This window comes from Dioscorea cayenensis, chromosome 14 (genome assembly GCF_009730915.1).
Source record: "Dioscorea cayenensis subsp. rotundata cultivar TDr96_F1 chromosome 14, TDr96_F1_v2_PseudoChromosome.rev07_lg8_w22 25.fasta, whole genome shotgun sequence".
Taxonomy (NCBI): Eukaryota; Viridiplantae; Streptophyta; class Magnoliopsida; order Dioscoreales; family Dioscoreaceae; genus Dioscorea; species Dioscorea cayenensis.
Window position 1 is genome coordinate 4,340,882 of NC_052484.1, and position 25,369 is coordinate 4,366,250.

Sequence of the window (25,369 nt, forward strand, 5' to 3'; positions counted from 1 at the left end):
TGTCCTTGCTTCCGCAGATCATGCTGCATCTAGTCAAAGCTCTTTCACTGTTTATTATAATCCAAGGTTCATCAGTCTCTCTTCTCTTTAATACCTTTGTTGGAATCCAGTAAACACAGGTTGGTATCATTATGAGAGCCTTTGGGTTTAACTTTTAATTATCAATATTTATCAAAGGAACAACATGTACTTGTCAAGCATAATCACCACTTTAATCCTGAAATTTTCAGGAAAATTTAAGAACAGATCTCTGGAGAATGTTTGCCCTTTTATTATGTTTATGTTATTACATTGAATCACTACGAACAAATGTAAAGTTTCGCTCTTTGTTCTTAAGATATATGGGCACAATTATGGGTATTAGTGATTATGATCCTCTGAGATGGCCAAATTCACAATGGCGTGATCTGTGGGTGAGTTTTTTTTTATGTGTATTTTGGAATCATTTTTATGCAGTGACATTTTCCAGTTAAACCTTGCGAATTTGCTCTTCCATATTCCATATAAAGCTTAGCAATCAACTGTAGGCTCTTGTGGAATGAATCACTATCAGCTTGGCCTTCCTTCTCACAGTTATTTTGTACTGCCGCCTCATACTTTAAAAGAAATTGCTTCAATGTGCTCTTTGGGTGTATATATCCATCAAAATACGAAACCAAATTCTCTTTGTGTTGAATACATGACAACCCTGTAGAAAATGTTTCTTTCACAAAAACTGGAGCCTTGGAATGCCTACTTTCATACAAGGATTCGAGCCAGACATTGTCTTGAAGCCCATGTTTTTCAATCATATTTCGCCAATCTTCTTTAAATTCTTCAATTCTCAATATAGCTCTCTTGAGCAATCCTTTGACTGCTTTGTATTCAGAAAGTTCTCCCAGATTATCCTGCATTTCTCTCATTATATGCCGCAGACACATGTGATGACGAACTCCTGGAAACACTGCAGCAACTGCTCCTCGTATGGCCTGAGATTGGTCAGTGATGATAACACTTGGATGATTTCCTGACATACATGCTAACCAAGACTTAAACAACCATATAAATGCATCAACATTTCTCTCTGAATTGAAAGATAACTAGCCCTGCCCAAACAAGAACTCATTTCTACACACACAAATGCTGAACAAAATGGAAACTTTCCAATAATCCAATAATCCAACATGGTTTTTAGCGAATAAATGCTGAGCAGATTAAATACACACATTCATTCAGCCATGTGAAAACATTCATTTAGCCAGGTGAACAAAACAAAGGAGCCAATTACAGCAGCCAAGGACTAATAACAACATCAGCCAAGTGAACAGACTAAATACATGAAAGAGAACAATTACAACAGCCAAGGACTAATAACATTAGTTGAGCATAAAACAAAACCAGACTACAACAAAGTATAAATCCTAAATTATGAACAGAACAAAGAGATCTAGAAGTGCATTCACTTCACCCGCAGCTTCTGCAGCTGCACCATAGGTACTCCATCTACAGAAAAATATGAAAGTGAGTGATAACAACAGCTCATAAACAAAAATGTGTTATAATTGATGCCCGTCTTGCTTATAAAAATTGGATGCAAAAAGCTGTATGAAATACAGAATAACAGTATAATGTACAACTTGGTATACTTGGTTTGGAAATCAAACTAGCCTCGTGTTACAAATAGGAGTGTGGTTCTAGAGGAGAGAGTGCCATCAGTATTCCACACAATCAAATAAAAAACAGATTAAAATCAATTAGCATGGTATCTATGGCCCCACAACTCACCCCATTCAAGAGTACACTGACTAAAAGAATTTCATGGCATCAAACAAGTAATGAACAAGCACGTTCTTTAGAACTCTACAAGTATATAGAAGAGCTCATCAACTGTATAAAACGTTTGCAAAGTTCATGTATGCAATATGCAAGCATAAAACAAAAAAAATAATCCCAAACACTCGAAAGAATTGGATAATATACAACAAAAACTAAAAAGCACATGAAGCACAACCACACAAAGATTTGCATGATAAGCTGGGAATGCTAACAAATTAAAGTTGACAAATAACAAAAAAAGTATATACTTTTATCACCTCCTCAAATAAGAAAAGAATGAAGCAACACAATATAATCAACATGTGAAGTTTATGCTAGTCTTATAGATCATAATGAAAATAAAGATATGTATTTCACTAAGCTCAAATCATTCAAAAATAAATAAATAAATACCAAAACTCAATCAGACCAAACAAAATAGCAGGTATAACAGACAATCCTTGAGTAATTATAAAACAAGAAAGATATTGAAATTAAAATTTTCTTAATGGAAAGTAAACTTTATTATAAACTTTTCAGTTTAAGAATCTTTTAGAGTGGGTAGATTTTCATGATAAAATGTGTAATTTACTAATTAAAAAAAAACAGAAATTAGTTAATGACAGAGGCTTTGTTTTTACCAAGGATAGACATTCATAACAACATTTCTCAAATAAAATTTAATTATATGATTTTTTCCCATAACAAACACCAATTTATAACAAATAGAATGCAAACAGTAAATATATTAAATCCAACACTAAATCAAATATTATCAATGGAAAAAAAAATTCTCTATGTAGCAAATATTCATAACAAATTTTCATGCTTCGGATACAATAATAAACAAAATATAATCAAATAAAATCTTCACCATCACAAACTAAATTTGAAACTTATCTCTATAAAGCTAACGAAGATATGCTTAGAGACAAGATTAGGCAAAAAAATATTTTTTCACCGAATGACATGGTTATTATCTACACTAAGAAAGATGAAATAATACCTCAATTGATTGATGTCAAGAATGGTGGAGAGATGAGGAACGGCTTCGCAGATGCTTCACAGTTGACGAAGAAAAAGAAGGAGTTCTGTCCGAGAAGGGGGGAGCGGCTTCAGTTTGGAGATGAGATGAGGAGTAGCAGCTTCATAGAGGAGATGAGGAGGAGCTTTGATGAGGAGCGGCGACTTCAATATGAGGAATGGCAGATTCGATACAAAGAGGAGATGAGGAACGACGGCTTCAGTACGGAGAGGAGAGGCCGCTTCAGAGAGGAGATGAGGAGCTTCGATGAGGAGCAGGGCCTGAGACGAGGAACCATGCCTGCAGAGAGGAGTAGCGGCTCAAGACGAGAGAGGAGATGAGGAATGACGACGTCGAGGCGTAGATGAGGGGAGTTCGGTCCAAAAATAGGGCTTCGGCTATTTTGCTGACAGAGAGGAGATGAGGAACGACAGCAAGATGAGGAGGAGTTCATTTCAACATAGGGCTTCAATTTGGGGTTTTTTTTTAAAAAACAGAGGAGAGAGAAAATTGATGACGTGGTTGCCACATCGGCAACCACGTCATTCGTCCTGCGAATTCGGCTCAAATAGCATTTCTCTTAATATTGACAAGATTGACTCAGTTTTTTAAGTAGAAACATATAATTTTAAAAGGGAAAGTTAGATTTTAAGCGGAAACTTATAATATGTTACATAAAAATGTAAAATATTAAGTAAAAACTTATGTGGTTATACATAAACACACAATATTAAATGAAAACTATAAATATTAAATGGAGTATATATTATAAGATAAGATAAACTGACAGAGTAAGCTATATTAATGGAAAAAAATATACTAAAAAAAAAATACGTCTGAGAAATTTAAATATTAGAGAGTCGGTCTCATATGTTACTTCAAAAAAAAAGCGCTATGTTATTACACAAAGACAGCAGACCGCGTGGTCCAACCCGAAGAGACCCCTCACCCACCTACCTGAAGGTCATAGGTAGTCTCTCACTGTCGAACAGGGGCAAAATAGTAATTTCCTTACCTCCCACGTATATAGTTCGCCGTTCTTGGATCTCACCGCCCCCTTCTCTTTCTCTTCCGAAACTCTCGACGCCGACAATGGCGGAGGAGAAGGAATCCACATCAGTCCCGCTAAGCCAGGCAGTCGATCCCGAGGACCCCGCCAAGACGCCACCCCCTTCACCCAACTCGACCCGCAAGGTCCGCTGCTCTCGATCCCTGGATCTCCCTCCATTCTCGGTTAATTCTTTTTGATTGGTAAAGTTTTTGACGGATTTGTTGACTGTTTAGTGGTTTTTTGTTAGTGATTTGATCTATTTGGGTTTAGTCTTTGGAGCTGGAGCTGGAAAATTTGCGAGAGATAAGTGGGATTTGTGAATTAGGGATCATGATTTAGGGGAGCTTAATTTGTTTGAATTTTTTAGTTGATTGATTTGAGATGAAAATTGGGATATTTGGAAACTGGTGCATTGGCATTTGCTAAGCTGTTGGGGTTTCCTTAGATCTAGATGCATTTCAATTTTTATGGGAATGATTATATGAGGAACTCTGTGATTCTTTCTATAAGAGAATGATGAAGTTTATTAGTTCATGGTGAGAAAGGTTTGCTGAGTGGCTTGTTCAGTATTGGGGTTTGCTGAGGAGCTCTGGGATCCTTTATTTCTGTTACTCTTGATGGAGCCTTGGAAGATGCTGAGTCCATTACCTAAGCATCTGTTTGATGTATATTCATGTAATTGCATCTTAATTTGAACAATCATGCCCATTTACATGTAACTGGTTCATCTAATTTTATTCATTTGCATGTGAGAAATTCTTATAAAGAGTTCACCTTTATCTTCAATGTGAGAGTAGGATGTGTTGCTCTTTAAACAAATAGTTGATTTGGTTAGAAGTTTGATTTAAAGATATCGAAGGGGCCTATAAACCATATTTGCACTGATAAAATTTCTTTCTTTTTTTTAATTTAAGGAAAATTATAAAATTTGTTTTTCTTGTTTTTCTGGACTGTCATTTCTGTGAAGAAAAAAAAAATCTTAAAAGGTTGGCTGTTATCAGGCTAGATATTTGGCATTATGCCAAGCTAAGATGAAGTAATACTGTGGTCAGTCTGATTTAAAGTCTAAATCCAACCCCAAAATGTAAACTAAAATGGTTAAGGCCAAGTTTGGCCTAGGTAGTACTTAAGTTGGGCCTAAAATATATTTTTTTTGGTATGCAGGCCCGCTCCATGACTTACTTAGACCCTAGCTGGGTCTGACATGTTGCAATCCCTAGGGTCATGTTGGAGTACCACTTATGGCTGATCTCCTTTAAGTGTTAGATCACATGCAAGTGCCAATTTACTGCAAATCAAACACTATGGTGGCCATAAGTGTTCCATTTAGGACCAATTCTTCTTAGTTGCTGCTTTTGTGATTCCCTGTCATTATTATAAACAGTAAACAAACAAAAGTTATTCTGTCCAACTCATGAAATTGTTATTCCCAAAAATATTTTGGGGTGTAGGGTTTAGGGAATAATGTGATTTGACTGGAAAACCATTCTCTCTATTCCTTGAGCCTAAATCAAGCATTCGGCCGGAATAAATTTTATTTTAGGATTTATTCCATGTGAGATATGAATTAAATAATGCGTTGGCTTATTCTTATCCAAAGTTCAAAATTTGCCCTAAATGGTAAACTGAAAAGGTTAAGGTCAGATCAGGCTTGACTTCTGCCTATAATATTTGCGTCTCAACCCTGAGCTAGGCTTGCCTTATTTGCATCTCACGCTCGGTGAACAAGCTTTATGGCTGATTTGCCCATAAGATCATCTCGTTTATTTTAAGACTTTTCAAGGAGTTCACTTACATGTGAGTGCTAGTTTCACTTAGTCAAACAATTTAAAGTGGCAATGAGTTGTTCCATGCATAAGGCTTTTTAGTAACTTGTTCATGTGTGCTCCATTGACACCAAACTAAGTAATTAGTACACGACTTATGATAGGTTTTGTTGCTAGCATAAGAAAATAGACAAAATGAATCAAACCATTGCATGTGATTTTATTTGGTCATATTTTCCCAAGCTATGGTTTTGGTTTTGTTTGAATTTGTTTTAAATGAATTTTATTCTATTTGAGTGAGGTTTGAAGTTCTATAAAGTTGACTTTCTCGAACAGAATTGGATTTGAATCAAGGCTCTGAATAATAGACCCAACATTGTAATAATCTGATACTAAAATAGGTTCCCTTGAATTGTATTGTTTTGAAACTGATAATGTTTTTTAAACTATCTACATTAAATTAGAGTCTAGCTAGATTAATGTATTAATTAGCTGAAGTAGTATTCATGTCACATGTTATAGTTCTTTAACTAGTTATAACCCATCCTACATTGCTTGAGAAACCCTAATCAACCAAGAAGAAAAATTGAATGGTAGCAAGTTCAACTTGGATTTATTTGTGTTTTTAAAACTCGTTTGGTTTAGCTTAGTTGCCTCAAAGAAAATTGAAAATGAAAAACTGATTAGTCTATTCTGGGTTGAAGAATCTTCCAGAACTGAGGTAAACTGACTTATGTGCACCTCCTTTGTTATTCTATTTTCATTTGTTTGGTTTACTGATTTGGTATTCTGATTCTATCCCTCAAATATTTTGATCAAATTTGACCACCTTGACCAAACCTTTTTCCATTTTTCATCATCAGATATTCTCAACCATGAAGTATCTCATTATTACCCTTGAACTTTCCAAATAACAAAGTTGACCATATTGGCCATAGCTTTTTGCTACTTTGCACTTTTGGAAGGTTAAATATTTGTGGGTAATTTCACCCCAAAAGCATGAAAAATATTCAACTTGGACCATTTTACCTAACAATTCCCATAGTTCCTGCTCTCAAACATATAAATACACACATTGGACTGTGGTGATCAATCTGTTTACAATTTTAACCCTCTGTAGTGTACAACTACTCTAGTTGGACTGCTGAAAAATGTTGTGCACTTGGAACTTAAAGTTAAAAATTGCACCTAAATTACATGGTGTTGATCACACTTGTTTTTAGTTTTATATTAGCATAATGACTAGTCAATTTAATGTTGAGATAATGCAAAACTTTATTTGTAAGTTTTGTGGGGCTGTGAAGTTGGCTTATTTATATATGCCTTTAAAACTTCCAGGTTATTAAATGCTTATTTTCGTCTACTCGATCTGCATATCATTTTATTAGTTGATGTTAATTTTTAGAGAAATCTGTTAGTTACAGTTTTATAGGCATCTTTCTCATTCTATGATATATACTATGCAATTGTTGGTATTTGCATTCATTTGCTTTTATGTGCAATTATCTCACAAACTTTATGTTGCATTTCACCAGGCTTGTTTTGCTGTTCTTCAGAGCTGGGTTTCAAGAAAATTCATGACTGGATGGTAGAACATTATCTTCTTTTAGGATTTTACAGTGAGAACTTACTATCAGTCTTTAACTTCTAATTCTTCTTCCTTAATTCAACATTGCAGCGTAGTTCTTTTTCCTGTGGCTGTCACATTTTTCATTACATGGTGGTTTATTCAGTTTGTTGATGGTTTCTTCAGTCCACTATATGAGAAGCTTGGAGTTGATATATTTGGTAAAGCTTTCAATACAGTTATAATGCATTGTCTTTGTTGTCTTTGTTGTCTTTGCTTACAATGGTTGAGATAATTGGCGTGCCTTAATTTTTAAAACTGATGACAACATTTTAATTTCTTGACAGTTGTCCTTGTTGATGCTTTATAAATTAATACACACAAATCTTGGCTTTGTCGGGAATGGTATTAGCTGGTGGAGGCTAGGCTGGGTATTAGAGTAGGAGTTGAAGGGGGTCCTTAGTCTTAGGTCGGTGCTGACTACTACATGGCCTACTCTTGCACTAAAACCCAATGATAGTATGTCTCCAAGATGTGTTAGTTAGTACTGTTATTAAGTGCATTTAGCCCTAAGAGTGGGTATTGGACTGTTGGTACTAGATTTCCTATTTTATCGAGTTAATATTAATCCAAACATTGCCAATGACTTCGTTTAAGCAACTCTGTGGCTTATATTTATTCTTGTCATTGATGTGTTACGAACCAATCTTTTATTACTTCATATTTTCTGACAGAGTTTGGTGGAATCTTTGGGGATAGCTCTGTCAGTGACTTTTGAAATGCTCAAGCCCCATGTCTATTTTAGATGGATGATAGAACGTTATATGTTAGAATTGATCTCTTGCTGCTTGACATAAAAACCTGGACAAAGTAGTGGAAAGTTTGAAACTTTATGGTTTTGAACTCCGTCCGCTCTCTCTCCCCCCTATGTTCTGGAAATGTTATGCCCATGGAAATTAATATGTTTTGATTAAGTGCAATTTGCCGTTTGCTCAAATCCATTCTGACTTTACTGACATGTGCCTTGCTGCTAACTTTTTATGTTGCAGGCCTTGGATTTTTGACATCACTTTTGTTTGTATTTCTTGTTGGCATATTTGTCTCATCATGGTTGGGTGCCACTGTTTTCTGGGTTGGAGAATGGTTTATAAAGAAAATGCCATTTGTGAGGCACATTTATTCAGCATCTAAGCAGATCAGTACTGCCATTTCACCAGGTATTACTATTATTTGGGATGGATATTTTTAATTCCAAATCAACAAAAAATTTTTTTTTTTTTGGAGAAACAGTACCTTAAATGAAGGTGAAATATCATAGGGAGTGTTCAAACCTTGGACTTCTCTTTCTCCTTTGTTTGTGTGAGCTAAATTCCACTCAAAGATTGAAGATTCATGCTTTCTCTTGATTTAATTCCATTTTTACCCTAATTGACTAAATTTTAGTTTCCTATAGAACCATCACGTTCTGTGAGTGCCTGTTGTGGTAAACTATCTTGAAAACTCCCTTTCAGAGTTTTGTTATTATAAAATTTGGGAGGAATCTTATGAAACCGGGGGGAATACAGGAGAAAAGAAAATGCTAAAGTCCCAAGCCAGGTTCCGACATAGTTTTTGCATTTTCTATGGCAGAAGATGTTTGACTCACCCTTCCCTAATATGGGCATACTTCAATTTGACTCAACCATAGCAATATTATTTTCTTGTTTTATTAATATATTGGCTTTCGGTCTGCTCATGCATGTATAGCTGCTTCCTGTTAGATGAAGTTGAGTAATAACACACTAGATACTATAAGTAAAAATTCAGATTTTGATTAGAGTGACTTCTACATTTTTGCAGATCAGAACACAACAGCGTTTAAAGAGGTTGCAATAATCCGTCATCCACGTATTGGTGAATATGCATTTGGCTTCATTACATCATCTGTGGTGCTTCAGGTAAATTGTTAGCTGATTATTATAAGATTGCCTACAGACTCTACCCTTCGCAAGTAAGCATAATGCTGTTCCCCTTGAATTTTGTGGTATATGTGGATGTAATATATCATATTCTCGTGTCTGATCCTAAAATCATAGAATTTGTTACCAAGGGTTAATTTTAAGTGTATGGTAACTTTTACTTCGTTATATCTTCTGGCATTTATTTTGACGGTTGTTATGCTGGTTGCAATGTGACAGTAATATTTATACACTGATAATGAGGGGGTATCTGCAATTTTGTGTATTCAATAGCTTAGATATGATCACATCCTAATTTAACTCTAACAAGTCCTTGTGTGGGTTCTATGCCATGAGTATCTAGATTTTGCCACTAGTGGACACTTATCTGTGCATATCTATCCATCCTCCTGACGTCCATAGGAATATATCTAACTCATGCTCAAAATTGTATTCTCATACTACATACTGACATATGTATATCCATTTCATGTTTGCCATGTCATATACTCTTGCCTCTTGATTATGTTGCATCACAGTTTCTCATTATCATGTAAATTATTGCCTAAACTACTTAATGCAAGCAGACTCAACTGCATGTTGTAGCTGACTTATCTTTGGGTGGAATTGCAGAGTGATAAAGGTGATGAAGAGTTATGTAGTGTTTATGTTCCCACAAACCATTTGTACATAGGTGATATTTTCTTGGTGAACTCTAATGACATTATCAGGCCTAATTTGTCTATCCGGGAAGGCATAGGTGCATTTTTCTCCTCATCACCTTTTGTTTGACAGGATTTGTTCTGATAAATAATAACTAAGCTTGATATTCTTTTTCGCCCATGATGCAAATCAGAGATCATTGTTTCGGGAGGGATGACAATGCCCCAAGTGATTGCTCCTCTAGAAAGAATGCACCGCATGAATCAAAGCATTTGCTTGAACAGAATAACATGAACACACATGGTGGGTACCCATCTAACTCTCCAATCTGGGCTTTCTAGATTAATTTCCTGCCCCTCATGTTTTGTTTGCTTTTCTCTGATGTTTCAGGTCAACTGCATTAATCTATTCGAAGCACAAGAAAGTCTTAACCACCTAGCGTCACTCCATTCATGCTTCATTCTGTCATTATATGTTGTCTTGCAGGTAAACAAACATTACAGAACCATAGTATGGCGAAGACGAGGACGAAACTGTATCTCTTGCAAGTTACTGCCACTGCATTGCTTTTGTAGCAACTGTGGAAGAGATAGTCTGAACAGGAAATAATGTTGCTGTTTCTTCTCTGTTCATTCTTTGTTGTGAATTAGAGGATTTAACTCTACTCATATACATGTAATAGTTAGATTTACTTTGGTCTTGTAAACCTTTCATTGTTATTGATGATATTGCAGTACTTTTATACATGATAATTAATTGTATCTTTCAAAGATATCTATTTTTTTTTTAAGACATTGGAAAAAATATAATTTAGACAGGAATTTAATTCATCTCGTCTTAAAGTGGTAAATATTTTGTGTGGATATTATATTATGGTCAATTTTTATTTTGAACATCAAATGTCAATTTGTATCAGTTTGGTTATTCAACTTCAATGTGGTTTCACTGGAGGGGTACTAAGGTTTTTGGGAGGAATTTGATGAGGGGTACTAAGGTTTTTGAGAGGAATTTGATGATACTGCCACCAAAATTGCTTTGTCAGTAGTAATTGACTACATCATCTTTTGATATGTACATGTCATATTATCAACAATGTCTATGTTGCCATCTATTATGTACACGAAGACATCATTGAATTGCATAATAGATAATCACATTGATATCGTTGATGATGTGGTATGTATGTGTTAGTAGGTGATGCCATGTGTTGCTGACAAGGCAATTCTAGTAGCATTGTCATCAAATTCCTCTCAAAAATCTCTTGGGTAAATATCTTGAGTGGGTGTTATACTATGGTCAATTTTTACTTTGAGCATCAAAATTCAATTTGTATCATTTCAGTTATCCAACTTCAATTTGGTTTCACCAAGCGGATACTAAGGTAGTATTTGGTGCTCTGAATATCCCAGGATAGGGATGGGATATCCAAGGTTGCAGCCCCATCCGGGTGTTTGATTTCCCGGATGGGGCTGGATGGGGATGGCCCCTATCCCTGAAAATGGGATGAGTGGTGTGGACCCCACCTATCTTAAATAAGAAAGAAAAAAAACCCACCTCCATTAAATAAGAAAGGAAAAAAAACGGGGGCTTTTATTTTCCCATCCTTTAACCCATAAAATCCCTTTATCTTCTTTCCTAAAGCCATGAGCCATCTCTTCCTTTTGTTTCTTCACCCAACCGGAACTCCTTATTCCTTAGCCTCACCATCGATCTCACCGTTAGCCATGCCATCGCCTTGGGTTTGGAGCTTCAAAAAGGTGATCCGGCTGTCAAAAACTTCATCTATCTTCCTTTGTGCCTCCCTTGTTTGGTGAGCCGATGAAAATCATAGACATTTTCCCTTGCATGCCATGGAGCTAGGAGCAACCTCAAGTACTTGTTGTCAGCTTAATTTTCGCCATCCAACCTTGTAAGCCTTTTGTTTGAAAATGTTTTCTTGTTCTTGCCAATTAGGTTGCCAAGCTTGTGGGTAAAAAGAGATGATGCTAGCATATTATATTTTTTTAGTTCTTCTTTGCTTTGCTAGTAAAGGATATTAGTTTATATTGAATAGCATGTTCCTTATTTCTCTATTTGGCTAATTGCTTAGTTTTGGTTATGCCCACAAGATGTTTGTTGAAATGTCATTTCCCTTGAAACATGATTTTTGGCTATTGTATGGCTAAGTAATCTTGTGATTAGATGCTTAGTGTTAGATAGAGTAGAAAGTGAGTCTTTGAATTTTGTATGGGCTTTGATCCATGTTTTGGGTATTGTTAAATTATTATTTGAGCTATTTTGATTATGCTTTTAGGGTTGTTCAAGAATGATTGATCTTGTGTTCGAATGGGAGTTAGATTTTGGGGATCTCCAGGTAAGTAAACCACATATAAATACACATATATGTATATGCATTTTGATTCTTGAAAAATAACCAATTTTATTTTGTTCACTTATTTATCTTGTTAGTGATATATATATATATTATATGTTTTTTTAATCATTGAGTTAGTTTTAGTTAATATTTATTAACTTTCTCATTGTTTGTATTTTTATTAGTTAGCTATTCTGATTTTTGTGGGTTTTAGTGAAAAATTCATTTTGTTTAATTTTTATCAGAATTCCAGTTATCATTATTTCCTCTATTATGGAAACTAATGAATTATTTTCATATATTTGTTAAATATTAATTATTGTTGTCACGTGATTTATTAAATTTCTAAATATTGTTGTAAGACATTAGCATTATCTTATTTTGAAACAACTGGAATTATTTTCATTAGAAAACGGGATCACCGAATTTCAGTATTTCTGTGTTGACAATAATTTCGGACATACCGATATATTTTTGTATAAAAATTCGTAGTCCCCAATTAACAATGCAATAATCCTGTCACTGGGGGTTAAACACTGACCGTGTCGACACGTATTTTTGACATAGAAACTATAGTTTCGCACCATTCCGTAGGTGAAGAATAACAGGTTCTGATATTCTGGCTCGGGTCACGAGAGTAAACATATGTGCTCTAAAATCTGACTCGGGTCACAGAGTTTAAATAAATGAGTTCTGATGTTTTGTTTTGGCATTAGTTGTTTGGGGGACTTATATGCTCGTTATTTTGGTAAATTACGTTTGTTTTGAATTATTTCTGGTTTCTGGGTTTCTTTTTGATATTACCTCATTATGTTATATTTTAAATATTTTTGGAAATTACTGAACTTTTTCGTGATCCTAATATTTTTAGTGGTTACTTACTGGGCTCCCAAGCTCATAATCTTGTTGTTGAATTTTTTTCAGATCCGGAGTGAATAGCTCAACAGGCATCTTAGTGGGCTAGCGAGATATTATGTTCCGTTTCTAAATTTGAGTTAACTATCTAGTTGTGTGAGTATTTGATTTATATATATGACACTAGCTTCTATTGGATATGGAAATTATGAACTTTGTGTTTCCTGTTGTGTAATTAGATTTTGTGGCCTTGCACGCCTACTAGGTCTCGGCCTTGTGGGTTTGCGGCCATTTGTCGGCGCACCGCGTCTGGTGAGCCCGGTTCGGGGCGTGACAAGTGGCGTCCCTCTAAATTGGTGGGGCGCCGTTCATCCCACCATCTCATCCCTTTCTCTTCCTCTTTCTCTCATCCATCTCCATCTCTCTTAATATTTTAAACTAATTAAATTTAACTCAAAAAATTAAGTTAAATAATAAATAAATATGTTATTCATTAATAATCCATTAAAATAATTTAAACTAAATAAATAAAAATATATATCCATTAATTATCAGTTATTTAAAAAATCAAATACTTCCTAAAATATTTAAATTTAAATAAATTAAAAAAATTATCCATTAATTAAATTAAATTAAACAATTTATAAATATTTTTTAATGATATTTTGAAAATACATTCTTAGTTTTTAACATAATAGTTTCCGGTTATCGTTGCAGTTTCTGGTTATTCATAATAGTTTCCGTTTATTATGTTATTCATTAATAATCCATTAAAAATATTTCATACGAAATAAATAAAAAATTTATCTATTAATATCCGTTATTTAAATCAAATACTTACTTAAAAATGGATATCTAAAACTTTACATATTTTTATCCCTCTAACCAAACACCAACCAATCTTTATCCTTATTATTACATCCCTTCAACCAAACACTTAAACATGGATATTCCCATCCATGGATATTTCATCCATGAATAACTCCCATCCATGAAATATTATATCCCACTATCCGAACACTACCTAAGAGGTTTTTAAAAGAAATTTGATGACAATGCTACCAGAATTGCCTTGTCAGTAGTAATTCATGGCGTTATCTACTGACGCGTACATATCACATCATCAACGATATCAACGTGGTCACCTATTATGCAATTCAATGATGTCCTCTTGTACATAATATGTGGTAACATAGACATTGTTGATGATGTGGCATGTACACGTTAGTAGACGACGTTGTCAATTGCTATTGACAAGGCAATTCTAGCAGCAACGCCATCAAATCCCTCCCAGAAATCTCTTGGTACCCGTCTAGTGAAACCAAATTGCCATTGGATAACCAAAATGATACAAATTGAAGTTTGATGCTCAGTAAAATTTGACCATAGTATAGTACCCGCTCTAGATATTTACCCAAAATCTCTTAGTATCAGTTCAGTGAAACCAAATTGAAGTTGTGTAACAGAAATGATATAAATTGAATTTTGATGCTCAAAATGAAAATTGACCAGAGTACAATACTCACTCGAGATATTTACCTGGTAAATGTTTCATTCGGAAGGACTTTGAGGTCACTGGAAAAGAATGGCTATTGGTAATCGGAGAGTTGTATCAACTTTATATTCACTGGTTTATTAGCAATTTTTGCCAGGATGAGTGGTTATGCCGCTAAGAAAGGTAAGATCGTGCATAAGCCTTGGCTGAGCAAGTGAGAGGGGTTTGGCAAATTTTTTTTTTCTTTTATTTTGTGAAGGAAAAAAATCATATTTTTTTAATTATATTTGTGTCCCTGCGCTAACATGTTATTCTCTGCAGCTTAGATTTTTATAATGATTATCAGTGCTTTGTATGTATCTGCAATAATTTTATTTGTTAATTATTTATTATTTAGATTTATTTAAAAAAAATAAAAATTACTGTTAAAATAAACTTTTTGTATTTAACATGATTTTAATTTGGCATTTTCTTAAATTATTTTTATAGGAAATATTCATAATTTTATAGTTAACTTACATAATAACTATTATTATTTTTCAATAATATATTTTTATTTAATATAAATATATCAAATACCAAGGTAGTCAGACTCGGCCCGAACATTGATCTGGCCAAGTTCAGGGGTCAGGGGTCGATGGGTTCGACCGGATCGAACCGGGGTCAATAATAAAATATTAAAAAATATATTATAATAACTAATAATGATAAAAAATAATATAACTTATATTTTAATAATTTAAAAGCACAATTAATTAAATATGATATTTAAAATTTTATTTTATATATTTTCTTTGATTTTAAAAATATTTAAAACACAATTAAATTTAATATAAAGTTTTAGTTTTATATACAATATTTTTTAAAAAAAATAAAATATTAAAACCTAATTATCTCTAACCACTCCACTCACAAAAGGAAAAAATAAACACCTCTCTCTTTCTCTCCTTCTTGTCTCTGTCTGGGGACTTATCAAAGAAAGAAAAACAAAAAAAATCACTCACTCTCTCTCGGGACTCACTGAAGAAAGAAAGTGAAAAAAAATCACTCTCTCTCTCACACACATTTTTTCTCATCTCCATCGTCTCTCATCTTCTTCTCCGGTTGTCTCTTATGTTTTCTCATGCCCACTGCCGCCACTCGCCAACGCTCTCTTTGGCTACTTTCTCACTTTTTCTCACCATGACAATTTTTTTTTAATTTTAATTTTTTTAACCCGGTAGATCCAACTTAGTTAACCGGTTTCCGGTTTAACCGGCCGGGTCACCAGTTTTTAGCCCAGTTATTTCACCATCGAGTCAAAAGTAGTAGCCAGACCGGCCTCATGACCGGTTCCCAATTTTTTCAGTTGAACCAGTAGTGCCGGTCCGGGTTTGACAACATTGTCAAATACATTAGCTAACTTATCATCCACAATAAACCCAACATGTGTATTTTAGGGCATTTTTAATTTACATACATATAATTATGTTTAAAAAGCATGTATCATTATGAACTTCATCATTAATCATTTTCTTAATTCTTCTCTCTATCCAGCATCAAATGGCTGCCAACTAAGTAAGATAAATGGCTGAGATTTATCCCCATATCCAGCTTTAAAAAATCATAAAACTATTCAAGAGAAATTTTGCTAAAGGCTGTTGTGGGTTGACTTTTTATCAATTTGGGACTTATGATTTGAGTTGTAATATTTTAGTACAATGCAAATTAAATTTAAATTTAAATTTACTTTTTTGTCTTTATTTGCATTAAAAACACATACTAATTATGAACCATGCAATTCTACCTCCAACTATAATTTCAATGATTTTTAAATACTATGCAAATAAATATGAATGGTTCTTATTACTACATGCTTTAGTAACGTAAATAAGGACAAAAAAAGTTAATTTAGGTCTATTTTTATGGGACGTCTAGAAAGAATTAATGGAGTTAAGCGTTTTAGTACCTTTCTGTAAACAATTTAGACTACAAATGTTATAACTCAAACCACTCATAAAACATTACTAAAACATGTAGTAATAAGGACTATTTATATTTATTTGCATAGTACTTAAAAATCATTCGAGTTATAGTTGGAGATAGAATTGAATGGCTCTTAATTAGTATGTGTTTTAGTAATGCAAATAAGGGTAAAGACGTAAATTTAGATTTAAATTAAGGGAGTTAAGCATTTTGACACTTTTTACAAATAGTTTAGATTGCAGGGGTACTAAAGTGTTACAACTTAAACCACAAATTTGAATTGATAAAAAAAAACAAATTACAACGTATTTTTAGGGGTAGTTTTACTGGTGGCCACAAATGTTTCATCATTATAACGCTGTGGCTACAAATATTTTTTTTATAACGTTGTGGCCATAGAACTATTCTCTGGTTGCACTGATGGCCACATATGTTTTTTGTAATGTTGTGGTCACCAAACTATACTTTGGTTGCACTGATGGCCACAAATATGATGATGTGGCCACAAAACACATGATCCACATAAGAAACCTTTGTTGCTACATCGTTATAATGATGAAACATTTATGGCCACAATGTTACAAAAAAAATTTTGTGGTCATCAGTGCAACTGGGAAATAGTTTTGTGACTACAACGTTACAAAAAAAAAAAATATTTGTGGCCATAACATTATAATGATGAAACATTTGTGGCCACCAGTGAAACTACCCCCGTATTTTAGTAAAATTTTCTCAAATATTAAATATCTAAATAGTCCCTCTATTATTCGAAACTCATCCTTTGAGTCCCTTTATTATAATTCCAGCTTTTTAGGTCCCTCTATTTTAACATTTTTGGCAATCTTAGTGCGCTATGTAATAGACATTTCTATTGCCTTGAGACATTGCTGATGTGGCATTTTTTATATTAAAAAAATTAGCAGAAACATGAACAAATATTAAATTCACTCATGGAATATAATAATAGTTTTGCTCTGCGTCGAGCTCCTTGGCAAGCTTCCTCTTCTTGTGACGTCTCCATGCTGCTTGAATAAAACAAGCTCCCCATGTTCTCCATTGGACATTGAAGACATGCTGAAGCTTCTTGTTATTGGGACGCTTGTCCAAGAGTAATGCACTTGAAGAATCCATACCTGCCACAATTGGTTGTTGAGCTTTCAAGTTGACCTCGAATTATGAAAAGCATTTCATTTACAGGGTCTCCCTCTCTAACAATGTATGTGTCCTTTATACTTAAAGATGAAACTAGACAGCCACATATGGCATCCAAAAGGTGATCATCCATTTGAGAGGAAAAAGGGACCTATGTGGGCATGAATATAGACATTAAAAGTAACAACAAAGTAAGAAATGCAGCTAGTTTGAAAAGGCAACAGGCAAAACCTAATTTTATGTTAAAAAATCCAGCAACTTAGTGTAGACCACACATTGAATCCTCGAGGATATTGTAACAATAGCCAGTCTCGAAAATGGCAAAAAAATCCCCCGTAAAATTAAAGGGAACAAAAAAGTTGAAACTCATTGGGTCAAGGGCCTTTATCATGGTGGAAGGTAGTGGGGGAGTTTCACTGCCGTTGTTGACTCGTGGATTTCTGACGAAGCTTCACCAGCATGAGGGAAGGGGTAGAGGGGGGTAAATTTTTGAGGAGGTAACTGTGTTTTGGCCAATTCCACTTTGGTGACTATTTTTCAATTTGTATCAAAGCGGTCATCAGAAATCAATTTCATTTCACAAGGAGGTCACTCTTGGATTTCCGGCCAAATTTATCTGATGTGGCAGTCGGAGATGCCACATTACATTAAATTAAACATTTCTTAACACCCAGCTGGACTAGACACGTCAACTCCAGTCCATGTCATATTAACTAATCTACTCAGCATACACACTCAGCTACACAGTCAGCATCTTCATCTTTCCCCTCTTCCATGTTCTCGATTTTCAGCTGAGGTAGGGGAAGAAAATCACTGGAGGTCAACCATTTCTCTTATCAATTCAGGGCTTTTCCGCAAGCCGACGGGGAAGTGAAGCGAAGGATTGGAAAAGAACTTAGACCTTTCACCTAGGGCATCGTCAGATGAAGTTGGAAGCTAGGGCATGGCCAGGGGGAGCTGACATGGAATGCTTATATAAGTGATTTTTGAATCTTTTTTCATGACTATATAACCTACCCGGTCTTCATAGGAAGGTGGAAGAGGATGGCCAGTGAATGTGCAGTGAGAAGATGTTTTGTAAACAATCATAATCCATTTTTTTGTACACGAGATTGAGTTATGAGAATAGTATGTAATTATACTTGTTGTACAAGAACAATCCATGAATGAGTTTGCTGCATATTCAAAGTCTCGAAATGAATTTAAATGAAAGTCCTAAATATTGCAAGGTTATAACACTGTTATTGTTGTTATGAAGATGCAAGAAAAGAAAGTACCATAACTCAACCATCATAATGGGGAAGATCACATTATAATTCAAATCCATTAATACCATAACAAAATTGGATGCATACAAGTAGTTTCTTCGGTTTAGAATGCTAGTTTGACAAACTTAAAAAATAGGAAACTTGGACAATTTTTAATCAATTGAGATAGGTAACAAATAGAAGAGGATATAGTTTTTTTTAAAACCTAAGTTAAAGCTGCCAGGTCCCCACTATAGCGGTCCATACACAATTTTAAAACAAAAACATGCAGCACAATACAACACTACCCACTTTGATAAAGTCATCTTTATAGTTTCCCAAATGTACTGCTCCATAGTGGAAGCCAAAATTTTCTTTTCTTTTCTGCTTCACTTGGTTTGCTTCTATCTTCTGAATTTCTCACCACTCCGTCATTATTGAGCACAGGTGGTCTTGATGGGAAATGCTTCCTTGCCAGGCTCTTGAATAGTGATTGATTTTTCCATCCCATTGTGGTTTGATGAGTATTCTGATTCTAATCTAATTGGGTTTCATCAGAAAAAATGTGTCTCATAAAAAAAAATAAGTGTTTCATTAGGAAAATGTTATGCATCAATGAAGTATTCCAACAGATATACCTGTGTTACTTGTACAGCTGCTTGGCTCACACTTGCTGTAGGACTCTGCCTATCATGTGCTTGGTTATGGATGACCTGAGGAAGTGGGCTTGTAGGTAAATGCTTCCTTGCTTGGCTTTTGGAAATAAGTTGTTTTTTCCCTCTCATTGTGACAAGCTTTTCCATCTTTGATCTTCCATCACCAGCTACTGTTGTGAGGGTGGTTTGAAGACTGATTTGACTCCCCTACAATTTTCAAATGAACAATTTTTCTCACAAATCTGCAAAATGATTTTTAAGGGTGAAAGATTTCAGCTAATACTTGTGTCAGTAGTGCAGCTGCCTGATTTCCATTTCCTATAGGTATATGGATATCATGTGCTAGGTTGGGGATGTCCTAGGGAGGTTTTTGCATGGCAAGAGTAAATTAAAAATTAGTAAACCAACTGCATGAGGTAATTGATAATAAACAAATGCCCTCATCTATCAAAATACCTGTAGTTGTAATGAGGGTGTTTATTTTGCAAGATTGTCATGTCCCTCTACTGATGTTGCAAAACTCACATGAATGTTTATGTGAGCAGGTATGTTCCTCATCTGCATTAAAGTTCAGTAGGAAAAACAACAAAATAACATTGCCATAGCAACATGTCATAAAAATTTTGAAACAAATACATCTACAGTGTCTATGAAATGCTACTCAAGCACTTTAGGATCAATTGTTTCCATGGGGTCCATATCATTTCCAACATCTTATTACAAACCAAACAATGCTCTTGTTACCTACCAACAAAGAAAGGAAAAACATTAAGGTATAGGTGTTCTTATTATACTTCTTGATTTTGTTGCTCTCCAGTTGTTCTGTGCCTCTGCAAAAATAGGTATCATGTAAGAAATTAAGAAATTATAAACAAACAATGCTTCTGAAAATATGAACATCTACTCACTTGCAAGTCATGGAATCTCTTGTTATGTTTAATGGTTCCACAAATACTGCACATCTTGTTATGGCGTTTCCTACTGACCTTCCCTTTTGTGTATCCTTCCTCCTCATCGAGGGTTTCCTGTCCTTAAAATGTTTGCTAGTTTTGGGGGTATCATTGGACCTTGTGGACTCTTGGGCCAGCTATTGGAGTCTTGTGTTGGGTTCAATATATGGTTATAGGTTGTTAGGAAAGTTCTAACTGTATAGCACTCATCTATGTAATCTTCAAGGCTATTTTTTGTTGTAATAAAGTGTTGATATTGTGTGGCAACATGGTATGCCTGTCAATTGCCACTTCCTACAGCTGCAAGATATATCTTTACTGTCAACAATAAACTTCCCATCAAAACAAACAACCTAACCAGGTTGTCTTGCAGGAGCAGCTAACCTGTTTGGCTTTCTCTAATTTGCTAATAATCTTAGGATAGTGCCATGTGGTGCATTTTTTCATTGAATCACTTTTTTTTATCGTAATCATGAGTTGTGTCCTAATCATCTCATTATGAGTAACTATGCCTTTGGTCCTAGCTTCCAAGATCTGGATGTTAAAGCATTCACATAAATTATTAAGCAACATGTCACATTTAAATTTGGATTTGAAATGTAATCTTCTCAGGTATACAAGGTCAATATTGTTCATGAAAGTGTATGCCTCTTCTGACTTATCCTTGAGTGCTTCCATTGCTAGATTAAATGCAGGGATATAACTACACCTAACACAAGCTCATACTTGATCCTGAAGGCTTTTGCCTCTAAATCTTCTTCTAAAGTTTGTTTGTATATGCCTTATCCAAAACCTATGTTTACTGTAAGGAAATACTTCCTCGATTGCATTTAAAAGGCCCTATGGGGTAATTTTTTTTTTTATATAAAAAAGATCCAATAACCAGCAAACAAACACAAAAAAAAGTAACAACACCAAAGAAAAACATGATATGAAAAAAAATGTACGGAGAGTTGCTTATCCATAGGACAAGTTAAGAAAAAATTATTAAATGACACAAAATAGCATTGAAATTAAACACTTACCTTCTTCCTATCACTCATGAATGCCCAGTGATGCGAGTTGCTTATCTGCAGGTCTTCAGCCAAAAGTTCTAGAAACCAGACCAATTATAGTAGTTCTCCCTATCCACCACTACCCATGCTAATGGATAGATGCAGTCGTTCGCATCAATGCCAACTGCTGTAAGGAGCTGACCTCCATAATGTCCCTTCAAGAAATAATCATCCACAGATATTACCTGTCTACAACCTGCCAGGAATCATGATTTGAGTGGAGATACACACACATACATTGTTGAGAGCACACCCTCATTGCATTTAAATTTTATTGTCGATTGTGATGTGTCCTGAGCAATTCCAACCTATAGTCATATAGTCTACTCACCTGGGTGTGCTCATCCCCATCAAGTAGTCTAATTCCTAGCAAGTATGTACAAAAGACAAACTTAGATACAATGTAAATGAACACCATAGTGCATTCATTTTGCATGCAAATCAATACTTTTGGGCCTCCATGCTTTCAATCTGGATATTTAAACCTCTTGATTTGTCCTAATAGCCTGTGTTATGCCTCCAAGCTTCCAAGATGGGCCTGCTCTAAATTGTTCCATATAATATTCTGCTATCCATTGAGCACTGACATGCCTTTATTATGATCCCTTATGCATTCATATTTTAGATTACCAGCTTTGATTTGAATTGTGTTCTTGTACTTCAGCATTGGAGAAGCCCGTAGGTAAAATGGGCAACCTTTTAATCAATATGCCTTACATCTGACCTTACTATTTAGCCTGAAATTCATCACAACACTATTTTTTATCCCATAATTTTCACTGCTTACTTGAATTGTGAAAAACTCATAAACTTCATCCCTATGTGAAAATGAGGATCCTTCATATCTATCTCTCTGAATTCAAGATATTTGGCCTTGGATGAATTTATCTCATCCTCATTAGTTGTGGAATATGACTGAAGATCATCAAATGCAGCATAGTCAGTGTGGACCTCCTCCTCATCAACATCTTCTTCTCTACCAGTTTCATCCTAGACATCTTCCTCAGGCCCATCAGCACAATCTTCATTAATGGCAACCCCACCATCATTTTATTCACTATTTAAACTGTATTCAGAGTCATGGATATCACTCCCATTGGCTTCCTCATCTTTAGGATCTTGATCTACATGATCCTGCACACCTTTATTGCCTACATCTTCTTCAGGATCTTAATTTAAAGGATCAACTTCTTTTGATTCATGTTCTTGCACAGCTTCATTGACTTCTTCTTTTTCTTCTTCTTCTTCTTTAGTATCTTCATGTAAATAACCAGATTTTTGTAATTAGACCTCCTGCGCGTCTTCATAGCCTTTCTCTTCTTCAGTATCTTCATGTAAATGACCAGATTGTTGTAATTAGACCCCCTGCACACCTTCACTGGCTTCTTTTTCATTAGATACTTCATCAAATTGTTCATCAGCCTCTTCATCTCTAAAATCTTCGATAACCTCATCTACACTTGCAATATGTCCTGATTTCTTCTCATCACTAGGGCCATCGATCTTAGTTACCTTCACATAAGTACTTGTATACCTACTCTGACCCACAATTGAAGCCATTCTAATGACATCTGAATCGGTTTTTATTTCCGTCACGCCACTCCTGCTTTCACAGAACAAAAAATTGCATCTCTTTGTATTAATGCTCAACTCACTGGCCATATGTGTAAGCTCTAATTTGTAAAAGAAATCAGCATCATAGAAGTCTACAACACTTGCCATCCTATACTCACTCCTATTTTGAATGTCACCCACCCCATAGAATATTTGTATTGAGAAATATTCAACAATTGGTAGTGGACAACATCAATGCAAAAGGTGTTAAAAATTATTATTGCCTCATCATATAATAATAACCCTCATCATATATTAATAACCCTAAAAATTATTGTTGCCTCATCAATCCAAAGGGCTACACAACTATCAATAAAATACATGTCATCAATCAATTACTGATAATTCACAATTCACAACCCATTCAAAATTGGTTCATTTGTAAAGTAGTGTTTCATTACAAGAGAAAACCACATTAAGAATCTTCTATGTCATACTTTGTAAAAATTTTCGCAAGTGTAATAAAAACAACTTTGGATATACTCATCCCCACAAAAACCAAGTTTAACATGTTGTGCGACAATCTTCTTAAATAATATGAACAACTTTCACAGATTTAATAAAAATAACACATTTCGACTGGTGCTTCATCTTGCGCAAATCAATGTACGAAAGAAGGAGGTAATATGACTTACACTATACTGGAGCTTTATCTTGCACACCTCTTACCCGTCAACCTCTCACTATGGTGTACAAAGATGGCTGTCATTGCCTTACCCTAACTCCAATCGTCAGCAAATGCAGAAGTTAGACTCCCTCCCTCTTCCTCTCCCCGCTTCCCCACTTTCCCGAAACTCTCTAGTGATCACAAAGGGTTTTTGCTTCTCAGATGATCAGCTGTAAATTGGGGATTGTGGAATTTTGCATAGGACCCTCTCACAAAAGAAGGGAGAAAGGTGAAAGATGAAGATGATGACTGTACAACTGAGTGTGTATGCTGAATAGATTAGTTAATATGACGTGGACTGGAGCTGACGTGTCCAATCCAACTGGGTGTTAAGAAATGTTTAATTTAATGTGATGTGGCATCTCCAACTGCCACCTCAGATAAATTTGGCCAATAATCCAATAGTGACCTCCCGATGCAATGAAATCAATTTCTGATGACCACTTTGATACAAATTGAAAATAGTGGCCAAAGTGGAAATTGGCCAAAACACAGTGACCTCCTCAAAAATTTACCCGGGTAGAGGGTATCAAGTATTTGGAGAAGAAGGTAATGTTATTTTTTTCAATCATTTTTTAATATAAAAAATGACGTATCAGTAGCATCTTATGGTAAAAGAGATGCATAAAAGCAATTTGGTTAATATGTGTTAGAGATTATATAGTAATGAAAAATTTTATCAACAAAGTTCAAAAACATTAATAGAAGTTAGATCAGTAAAATATGAATCAGGGAAATCGGATATGGATATCAAAATGGATACGAAGAAAAGAATTACATCTTTTAGAACATCAACAAAGAATGATTAGACTAAATAAATGGAAAAAAATCATTAGAAGATCAATATCAATCTATTGAAGTTTGTTATACATGAAAAGCTTAATAGATTCAACAGACATAACATTAATAGATAATCTTATAAATGACTTAATAAAATATACATTAAGAAAGAATAAAAATCTAAAAGAGAAAATAAAAGCTAGACAATGTCTTTGGTTAAGAGGAGTCAAAAGATATATAACATTAAGAGATCAAATTCATCACCAAGCAAAATCACTTATAGAAGTAAGAACTAAAACAAAAGAAAAAGATGAACAAGGTAATTCTATTTGGAAATCAACACAAATGAAATATAAAGATTTTCATCTAGATGAGTATCTTAGAGACCAAAGAAGATTATGGTATTACAGATCAAGTCTAAGAAATGAATATGATTCAATAGAAAGTTGTCATGATTAAAATGGAAAAATAATTAAAAAAATATATCCAGGATATGTATGGACAGTAGATTTTGAAAAATTACTAGAAGATATAGATGATGTAAATTTCTTAATAGAATGTCGATATGATCATTATAATTATCCTACAAAATCAAAAGAAGAAACTTATATAATAGAAGAAATCAATAAAATAGAAGAAACTTATATAATGGAAGAAATCAATAATGTAGAAAATGAAGAATATCAGGAAATGGTTAGACAATTAGAAGAAATTGATATAGAAGAAATAATGATGAATGTAGAATCAAGAGGAAGTAATAATAATCAAGATAATCAAA

General features: G+C 34.4%; 1 protein-coding gene across 3 annotated transcripts; it reads left to right on the forward strand.

Moving 5' to 3' along the window:
- Positions 1–3,856: 3,856 nt before the first annotated feature.
- Positions 3,857–10,574, forward strand: LOC120275871 (protein LIKE COV 2-like). 3 transcript variants are annotated; one of them, XM_039282594.1, is made up of 8 exons: positions 3,857–4,012; positions 7,171–7,223; positions 7,314–7,423; positions 8,252–8,419; positions 9,042–9,139; positions 9,773–9,899; positions 9,996–10,109; positions 10,193–10,574. In XM_039282594.1, exons 1-7 carry the CDS (start codon positions 3,911–3,913, stop codon positions 10,094–10,096), a joined length of 759 nt encoding a protein of 252 aa, XP_039138528.1. In that variant the 5' UTR covers positions 3,857–3,910; the 3' UTR covers positions 10,097–10,109; positions 10,193–10,574. The 3 variants fall into 3 exon arrangements, with proteins under 3 accessions (XP_039138528.1, XP_039138527.1, XP_039138529.1); XM_039282593.1 differs by having other exon boundaries at positions 9,996–10,105; XM_039282595.1 differs by lacking the exon at positions 3,857–4,012 and adding an exon at positions 4,049–4,069 and having other exon boundaries at positions 9,996–10,105.
- Positions 10,575–25,369: the final 14,795 nt, after the last annotated feature.

Excerpts from the sequence above, each read along its gene's own strand:
- LOC120275871 (XM_039282594.1), top strand. The coding sequence starts at position 3,911 with ATGGCGGAGGAGAAGGAATCCACATCAGTCCCGCTAAGCCAGGCAGTC. Across the intron at positions 7,424-8,251 it reads GCTTGGAGTTGATATATTTG|GCCTTGGATTTTTGACATCA; the intron begins GTAAAGCTTTCA and ends TTTATGTTGCAG. Across the intron at positions 9,900-9,995 it reads GTCTATCCGGGAAGGCATAG|AGATCATTGTTTCGGGAGGG; the intron begins GTGCATTTTTCT and ends GATGCAAATCAG.